At 46.3% G+C, this 9,915-nt stretch overlaps 1 protein-coding gene across 2 annotated transcripts; it reads left to right on the top strand.

Annotated features, from left to right (window-relative positions):
- The first annotated feature begins 1,969 nt into the window (after positions 1-1,969).
- tmem161a (transmembrane protein 161A) lies at positions 1,970-9,711 on the top strand. 2 transcript variants are annotated; one of them, XM_048989751.1, is made up of 12 exons: positions 1,970-2,108; positions 2,579-2,682; positions 2,825-2,908; positions 2,998-3,095; positions 4,525-4,681; positions 5,308-5,459; positions 5,639-5,699; positions 6,359-6,502; positions 6,680-6,793; positions 7,354-7,528; positions 7,604-7,700; positions 8,520-9,711. In XM_048989751.1, exons 1-12 carry the CDS (start codon positions 2,106-2,108, stop codon positions 8,816-8,818), a joined length of 1,488 nt encoding a protein of 495 aa, XP_048845708.1. In that variant the 5' UTR covers positions 1,970-2,105; the 3' UTR covers positions 8,819-9,711. The 2 variants fall into 2 exon arrangements, with proteins under 2 accessions (XP_048845708.1, XP_048845709.1); XM_048989752.1 differs by lacking the exon at positions 2,579-2,682 and having other exon boundaries at positions 1,989-2,108.
- Positions 9,712-9,915: the final 204 nt, after the last annotated feature.

Here is a 9,915-nt window from a genome sequence, read left to right as displayed (position 1 = left end):
CTGGTCATCCACTGCTTTGTGCATCCTGGCAGAGGAGCCTGGGAACGTGGAGGGACACTGCAGAGTACAACAGACGCCCCTGCAATGGAGACCCAGCTTCTGCTGCATGTGCACGCTACAGAGATTTGCCTGGCCAGTCTCCATCTGACGTGAAAGCTGGAATACAAAGAAAGGGGGCAGCCTATTCTTTGATTAATACTTAATTCATGCTAATTCGCTATGTCAGATTCTTTAATTGTAATTTACTTAACAGTAATTTAATACTCCAACCATCCATCCATCCAATCAACCAACCATCCATCCATCCATCCATCCATTTATCCATTATCCAGACACTTATGCTGACCAGGGTTATTGAGATACCTGGAGCAGATGACAGATAAAACTAAATAAATGTGAATGTAAATGTAAATAAATGTAACAGAGAAAATTAAATGATACTTTATTTTCCAGTTGTACAAGTACAAGTGCAGGTACATTGGGATGCTTCTTTGCACCTACCCTGCCTTCTCTCCTATGAGACACACGCATATGTGCAGTTGAGAGTGCAATGTCAGCTGTTTATCTGGCACCATTGGAGCATTTTGGGGGGAGTTAAGGGCCTCCTAGTCTTCTGATCACAGGAATGGGGGCGTAAACTGGTAAGGGCTCTGGGCTGAACACAGCCCTGTATAAGATTAACACATTAGCCAATACCATGTTTTCTGCAAAAAATATAGGTTACAATGCATCACGTTAAATTGCATAACACTGACCTTTTCAAAAATGATTAAACAAACATTGAATGAATCACTGGCCAGCTCTCCACTGAAATCCCAATTGATTATTCTCACAATTACATGTGTCTCCTCATTATGTTCAGCCCACCTTGGTCATTCTTATATTACACTGACATCCGTGCATCCATCCATCTATCCATGCTTGTCGAGCAGCTTCCTCCCTTATGCTTCCAGTCCATAAAAACACAGTTAGGTGCAGTTTTGCCTCTGGTTCACTCACAGTGTATGACTGTGTGTGAGTGGACACCCTGTGGTATACTTTGTGCCCTATGCTGCCTGACACAGTCACTAGAACCCCCCGCCTCCCCATAACCCAGCCCACCATAAGTGGTTCAATGATGGATGGATGGATGGATGTATGGACAATGCAATCTTTCTAATCATATATTGAACCATTAATCATCAAGCTTCTTAACCACACTAAACATTAGAACTGAATTGAATTTACTAAACATTGTACTTGCTTATAAATTCTTATAATTACATTTCCCAATGAATTAATTTGGGTTTCATGGTGAATTAAAGTGTAGGACTGTGGTCTTGCAGCAACTAAGCTGTCCATGTGCGCACACACGCGTGTGTGTGTGTGCGCGTGTGGTTTTCGTGTTCTTTCTTTCACATAGGGTTTCTCTGGGTACCTCAGTTTTCTTTCCCACACAAAAACTTGCTTTTCATAAATGGGCATATTCCGTAGTATATGATAATGCGCAAGGCAGGCCCTGGGTGTTCTGGCGCCCTAGGCCAGATTCTGCTGAGAATATGTTTGCTATAATAATTACCGCGTGTCTGTGAAGTGACTGGGGGATATCAGGAGTTGAGCTCAGATTACCGCACTGACAGGTGCAAAGAAGTTAAAATAGTAACGGTAAATGACTTCCAAACGAAAGTGGTTTTGTTAGACGGATGGAATATAAACAATATACATTCACAAATAGCATAATTATCATGTCAGTGGTTTACAGTGGACTATCATACAAAATCAGTTTTCCATTATTGTACTTATTTTCTACGTACGGACTGTATTTGTTATAAGACTACATTACCCACAATCCTCAAACTGTTGCTAACGCTGAAATACGATTGGTTCTGCAAACTGCAACCTTTCATGCCATCGGATGTTAACGAGATTGTCGAATCACAACGCAGAGTACCGAAAAATCAGCCAATCAACGAAAAATATAGGTTGGTCTAAAGATTTCATATTGAAACGTGCCCTTCGAATTTGACAGGTACAGCTGTTAAGAAGCATTAGAGCGCAGAACCGAATGTTATACTGACTGAAAATTGACCGTGTTTCTTTTTACACAATTAAAACACTGCAAGAAAATGGTGAGTTTTGCTACATTTTCATTTTATCTGTCGGGAGTTTGGGTATGTGAAAATATGCAATTGTCTATGAAGGTAGCTGGCTAACCGCTAGTAAAGTTTTCGCGCAGTCGTATTTCTATGAATGTGCAAACTTAAGGCCAGTTTGATCTAGATGTTGCGTTAGTTTATAATATGATAAAGTTCACGCAGCGTACTGATTTGTGACTTATTTTTGAAGTACGAATGTATTAGTTTGGTGGTTAAAGGTAATACACTTACAGGGCATGAATGAGACGGGATTCGGGCCTTTTCATTCAAAACGTAGATTAGTTTAAAGTTGCATTAAGCGCATATAAATGAAAATATACAGTCTTGCAGTAGTTGGAAGCCGCTACATGGACTGCATGTGGCCTGTGTTCACTGTGACCACGCCGACCACGCTGGCCTGTGGGGGGGTTGTCTTTGGAATGTGAGCTGTCTTTCTTTGACAGGCCCTGATGGGAATCCAGCTGGTGGTCAGCCTCCTGGCCGCTAGCATGATGCAGAGAATGGCTCCGCACTGCTCCTTTGCTCGCTGGCTCCTGTGCAATGGCAGGTATATTGCGGGCTGCTGTTATGGAGTGCATGAGTGGGAGCCCAGGAAATCTCCCAGATAGATGCCATGCTGACACTGGTGTACTTGCACCTACTTAGAGTGTATATGGCTGTGTATGTCAGCCCTGCTGTTCTCCTTTCAGTCTGTTCAGATTTAAACACCCTTCGGAGGGAGAGCTTTGCGCTTTAGCTGGGAAACAGATGCCAAAGACCAATAGGAGAGACAGGTATGACTGGGGGTGGGGGCCCTGCCCAGCCGCTATTGGCTCTGCTGCCCGTGGATGTTGGCTGTACGTTTTATGTGCTGTTTTCGCAGAAGGCAGAATGGGGCCGGCGAGAGCAAACCACTGACGGTGCCCAAAGACATCAACCTGCAGCTGGAAACGGCCCCGGTCAATGTCCTGGATGCCCTCGGTACGCGTAACCAGCACAGCCAACCAGCCAGCACCTGCACCCTGCACTGGTCTCTGGACGGGTTCCAGGTTTAAATCTCGGCAGGGGAACTGACTGTCAATTTTTCAGTGAGGTGCTAAATCATAAAGGTTTTATTAAAACTATTGTATTGGCCCCAACATAAGATGACCCCCCCCCACACACAATTTTTTCAGCTATTATTAGAAAAAAAGTTTTTGGAATACAGATCATATCTATTTCTAAAGAAATATTATATTATTTGACAGTAACTATAAGTTAACCAGCAACCACAGCTTAGAAAGCAATCAGGTTATAATAAGTGTATTAAACAGCAAACATTTCAATAAAAAAATGTATTTGGGTAACATGTGGCTCAGTGGGCTAAGCCTCTGTGCCTGTGATCGGAAGGTCGCCGGTTCAAGCCTGACCTCAATATATCAATAGGTCCTGCAGCAAGACCCTTAACCCCCAGCTCCCTGGGTGTTGCTATGGCTGGCTGACCATCATGGCCGGACTGCTCTCACTTTGCAAGTTGGGGGAGGAGTAAAGAGAAATTCCCAATAGGGATCAATATAGTATCAATTATTATTATTATTATTAATATTATTTGGGGGTGGTTTAAGTAATGAATATTACAAACTCCACAACCCTTGATTCCGCGGAATGTTCAGAACAGCTCTTTGAAAATGAACGTTACTGTCTTTATTAAGTCACCATTGGTTTAACACTAGCAGCAGCACAGACAGGGAACCGACAATTTACACGACACAGTGTTACACGCTAAGCACACGCGTTGGCAGGGATGCCAGCTCACACGCATCTGGTGTGACACTCGCGCTGTCTGACCCTCATGCTCATGGAGGAAATCTAACGGCAAATGTATATTATGGCAAGTCGAAGCACTTGTGGTGATAAAATATCATATTAGGCGCCATATATTACCTTTTTTGTATAGAACCCCAGTATAAGACGACCCCACTTTTTCCAGACACGTTGTGAGAAAACAGAACCCGTCTTATATTCTTGCCGATAGTCATTTGTAAAAGCCTCGTGCTGGGTTGTTCCCCACCACGTGCATGTAGCTGCTGGGATGTAACTCTGGACCCCTGCAACCTTGCATATGACAAGTGCGTGTGGATGGATGGATGGATGAGTTGTAGAAATACTATTATACTGGGGGCGGTGTGTGTTTCATCGGGTTGGGACACTGCCTCTGATGGGATGGTCGTGGGTTCGGGTCCCACAGTCAGTGGAGTGATTCCACCATCAGGCCCCTAAACAAGGTTCTTGACCCACAGTTACTCCGGCGGTTGTCTGCTTTCTCAGAAATGCACGTCGCATTAAGGAAAATGCGTCTCCTAAATAAATGGAATGTGTTTGCTATAGAGATCCTAGGTTATCTGAAATCTTCCTCTCACTGCGTCCCCAGTTCTGCGCTTTTTCCTGGAGTACCAGTGGCTGCTCGACTTCGCCGTCTACACACTGGCAGTGTTTCTCTTCACCGAGGCGTATTACTGTGTTGCTGATGCCAGTAAGGAGGTGAACATCGGAGCCATTTGGTGTGTGCTGACTATACTCTTCTGCTTGTATCCTTCAAGCCGAAGGGCTTTTGTGTCGTTCGTTTGGAATAGACATGCGTGTTTTATCCATTGGGCTTCTGTAGTTGAATGAGGCTCATTCATTGAGCAGCACTGTGGTGCGGCCATTAGAGTTGCCGCCTCCCATGTCTGTGACGGGTTCAGTGTGTGTGGAGTCTGCATGTTCTCCCCGTGTCATTGTGGGGTTTCCTCTGGGTTCTCCGGTTTCCCCCCACAGTCCAAAAGCATGCTGAGGTTAATTGGATTTAACAAATTGCGCATACGTGTGAAATGACTGGTGTGTGAGTGTGGCATGTGATGGGTTGGTGCCCAGTCCTGGGTTATTCCCTGCCTTGCACCCATAGCCTCCAGGATATGCTCCAGACCCCCCACAACCCTGAATAGGACACTGTTACAGAAGATGCATGTCTGGGTTCATTTATTGTCCTTGTTTGTGGAATGGCTGAAATGTAATTTATATTATGTGTATCTAGGGACATTGAAGTTGTAGGTAAGTAAATGAAAGGTGCTGTTTGGTCGCCCACTGTGGGGGTGTGGTATGGGAGGGGTAGTGGGTTCAGAGTCTTCATGCTGTCCCTCGCACTGTATGCTGTGACCCTTGACCTCTGACCCAGGAAGACCCTGCACACACTGATGAGCCATTACTTCCGCTCGGAGGAGGGGGGCGAACGCTCGGTCTGCTTGGCCTTCGGCTTCCTGTCCCTGCTGGTGGCCATGCTGGTGCTGGTGGTGCGCGAGGACTACCTGGAGTTTGGACTGGAGGCTGGTGTGTCTCCCAGTCTCTCTGCTCTCTACCACTTCCATCTACATGGCAGGAAGTCCGTGTAGATGAGCTGCAATCTCGGCCCCCATGCTCATGTCCTGGTCACCATCTTAAACTGATGCTTGGAGAATATGGCGTTCATTTTCTGACTCCTCTTTTCCCTCTTCGTTATCTTTGGGCAGGCTTTGCGAATCTCTTCGAGAACCTCGAGGTTTTCGCCAAGCAGCAAGGCTACGAGTGGTCGTGAGTATCTCCTGCCCAGCGCATCCACTGTGCAGCACCAATTTATCCCATTCGTGTACAGCTCTGGATAAAAACAAGTGACCGCTCTACATTAAAAAAAAAAAATGCATTTTTTAATCCTGGTTTAATTCTGGTTCTGATGGCAGAAGGCTACACTGAGCAGCACGTTGCTTCCAGGTTCAAAATTTCTAAGACGGCAGTTCTTAACAACAGTTTGAAACAGGAGACACTGGGAATGACCAGAAACCAGTCAGGTAAACGGTGGAAGCGACTTTCTAATGCCAGAGATGAGTCAGTTTATCTAATAGTTCATGAATCGGAGGGTGATATCAAGTGACCTTCAAAAGGAGCGGGAAGCACTAAGAGCAGGCGTGATGTGCTCTGCTAGGACAGTGTGTATCAGGCTCCTGGAAGCAGGACTGAGGAGAAGGAGAAGCCCTTCATTAATGAGAACCAGGGAAGAACCAGGCTGGAGTTTGCAATAAAATGTGTATTATTCAAAGACGCCCATCCATAAATGGAGAAATAAGTGAAGTGCTGGGTTCTCTTAGTTTTTCCCAGAGCTGTATTTCTGATGCTGACTGAGATCAAGTCCTGTAGCATGTGTCCTAAAGACAGCGGCGATGCTTTGTGGGAATGTTAATAGTCTCCATTCACAGGGTTCCTGTGACTAAGCTCACGGTGAAGCTCCTTCTGGCAGCGCTGTGCGCTTTTATTGGTGCCTTGCTGGCATTCCCTGGACTCCGATTGGCTCAGACTCACCTCGACGCGGTTCAGATGAACACTGACCGGCCCTTCATACAGTAAGTCCACTCCTTTGACTATGAGAGCTGAGATACTTTTGACTATGATCCCACTAAAATGTCTTAGAAGAGCACATCGGAAATACACTTGAGGCACAGCTAACGTTTGCCCTGGAGTTCTCGGAAAGTCTTCTGTCACCGGTGCTGACTGGCTTTGTCCTGTGTCCTTTCTCCCAGGATCCTTCTGCATGCCAGCTTCTTATCCCCAGTGATCATAGTGCTGCTGTGGGTGAAGCCCATCGCTCGGGACTTCCTGGGGAACGCCCCGATGGGGAAGACCACCGTCACCCTGTGAGCCCGCCTGCCCGCCTGCCTGCCTGCCTTGAGCATAGCTGAATACAGCCAGAGACGCAGCACAGCGATGGCCTTCAGCCTCGGTCCTGCTGGGTCATAGTGCCAGCTCTGTTTAATCTACCTGAGCACGTTACCATTCCTTTGGGTGCTCCATAAGGCAGGATTTCCAAGTTAGCTGGGCTAATGATTGTCCCATAAAACTTTAAGTAAGGAGCGTTCCTACTGGGCAACCATGACTTCTGAGAAATCTTATGGAGCACGCCCCGGTCTTTGTAAGGCAGGGTGATGTGAGCCATTCACTCTGTCTGTCTCTACCTGTCTGTCTCTACCTGTCTGTCTCTACCTGTCTGTCTGTCTCTGCCTGCCTGTCTGTCTCTGCCTGTCTGTCCTGTATTTTGCTTATGCATGGACAGTTTATTTTATACAGCGTCTTTGATTCTTATTTTAATACCACATGTGAAGCAGTTTGAGCTGCATTTCATGTATGAATAATGTTGACGATGATGATAAATAATAATAATAATGGTCGTCATACCTCCTGTCTGTTTGCTGCTCAGGATCTCCAGCTCCTCCTTCAGCTCGGTGCGCCTGTGGACGGTGGTGGCCCTGTGTCTGCTGCGTCTGGCCCTTACCCGCTACCACCTGCAGGCCTACCTCAACCTGTCTCAGAAGTGGGTGGACCGCATGAAGAGGGAGGCGGGTCGCATCGCCGCCATCGACATCCAGAGGAAGGTGGGGTCCTTCGCGTCTGGGCTGCCCTACGATCTGCCTGTTTATCTTTTGTTGATGTTTATGGTCTCTTTTCAGGTGACCAGAGTGTTCTGCTACCTGACAGTGGTCACCCTGCAGTATCTGGCCCCTATCATCCTGGTGCTTTTTTCCACCCTAGCCCTGAAGTCGCTGGGTAAGGCGTTTTCGAGAAAGAAAATCCACTCTACCTTACATTTTACTTGACATTTAGTTACTTTGGAGATCGCTTTATCCAAAGTAACTTAAGGTTTCATTGCTTATTCGACTGGATGGTTTGCTGTACTCATTCAGTTTGAGTATAACACCAGGGCTGCTTGCTAGGGCACTAGCAAGCCACTAGACCTCAGTCTTAATCAGACACATCCCAAATTGCATACTTCTTTGCTATATAATGTGTCTATATAAATACGAGTATAATATGTATACTTATACATCGATACCTGGATGATACTACTACTACATTCTGCAAAATTCTGTACGCTATCCCACTAGCCCACTAGAGCTCAGAAATTTTTATCAAGATGGTGGGGGGAAGTGCTGATTCTCTTCCCTAGTGAATTCCCTGGAAAATAATACCCAGTTACATAAGAGACTTGAATATGTTTTCTATAGTTTTTAGCAGTTTTTTTTGCGAGAATCACTGGTACACATCCGGGTCAGATAATAAGCAAAATGGCGAACGCAGTGTGTCTGAGTGCATGCATGCTGTCCTTATGCATACATGTAGTACATACTACATTAATAGTTGAGTAGCATGCTTCTCACAAAATTGAGTATATAGTATGCAAGTATGCGATTTTGAATCTACCTGCTGGGAAACACGACTCTGATCCTTGGCAAAGGAGCATTTCACACAGAACAGCAGTGAAAGTAGATTTTTGCTGCCTAGTCTCCCTGTTGGAAGCCCATGTGGGACCCCCACCCACATCAGCAGTGGCAATGCTGACCCCCCCCCCCCCGCTGCTTGTTTCAGGCGACTTCTCATGGGGGCTGCTTCCAGAAGAGCCGGGTATGACACCTGCAGTGCCCCCTCCCACCACCGCTCCCTCCGTAGCTCCGGGCCTGGGGGAGGATGACGATGTGGAGGACATGGAGGAGGACATCCAGGCCACGGTGGTGCGGCTGACAGAGGCGCTGAATGCCCTGCGCGGCGTCCTCACGCCCATCTTCTACCGCGGCCTCTTCGCTTTCCTCACCTGGTGGGTGGCGGCCTGTCAGGTCATCAGCAGCCTGTTTGGCATCTACTTCCACCAGTATCTCATGCAGAACTGAGCGGCGCCCGGCGTGGCTCCGCGCCATGACAGAGGACGCAGCCGCTGGGCGTGAGCCGCGACCCGGAACCGCGACCCGGAACCGCGCGGCCCGTCCTGCTTGGGATCTCCAGCCGGCGTGTGCAGAGACGCCCGGGACGGGGACGTAACACTATAGTGCATTCTGGCTGCATGAGACTAGCTGTCTCACATAGTTTCCAAGTACGGTTTAGGGGTGGAAAATCCTGTGTCTTTAAATGGGAAGATCAAAAGAGCCCATTTGATGTGACGCAGCCCCAGTCCAGCTCCTTTATGCTGATGGCTGAAGTGACTCTACTTTTCAAAACATGCAAGTTTCATGATGTATGTGGTGTGTGTGGGTGTGTGACTTTTTCTTTTTTTCCCCTTTTTCTAAACTGTGTGTGTGTGTGTGTGTGTGTGTGTGTGTGTGTGTGTGTGAGAGAGAGAGCGAGTGAGAGTGAGTACAGCAGAGGAAAAGTACCCAAGATCTCAGGGATTATGAATTTCTGGTAACATTTCAATTCTTTTGTAAGTACTAATGCAATTTGACAGATGATTAAACTTAATCACCAAATTACACTGAACATCGCTGAAGACTTTGAGTTGTTTTTAACCTTTTGTCTGCCATGACTTAAACAATCCACATTAAAACTTGATTTATTGACGTTATATGACGTTTAGTATGACAAACATACTTTATTGGGATATTTAACTTGTATAATTCTAGCTTTGGATTGCTTTATATGAACATGCTGAAAACATGGTTTTTCCAGTCGGTCTTGTTATGGAAAATGTATATTTAATTCACATGCATGTTTCAATGTTCTTTTTCCCCTGTCCCAAACTTACATGTTTGCTTGAGTTGGTCAAAATAAATTAAATGTTATGTTTGGATTTCTGGAGACAATTTTTTTTCTACTTATTTTTGCACCACATGTGTGGCACCATGTCAAATGATTTTGAGCAGGTTGTAGTTGGAATGTTTAAGATGAAGTCTGTCCACAGATGGCTGGGGCAGCCATGCGGAGTATGCCCCCTTCCCCCCATAATATTTGACCTTCCAGACATGCAACCCCCCCCCACCCCACAATAAGGTCT

The sequence above is a fragment of the Brienomyrus brachyistius genome, chromosome 21 (genome assembly GCF_023856365.1).
Source record: "Brienomyrus brachyistius isolate T26 chromosome 21, BBRACH_0.4, whole genome shotgun sequence".
Taxonomy (NCBI): Eukaryota; Metazoa; Chordata; class Actinopteri; order Osteoglossiformes; family Mormyridae; genus Brienomyrus; species Brienomyrus brachyistius.
Note: the sequence above shows the minus strand (reverse complement) of the source record. Positions and strands in the feature narration are given on the sequence as shown.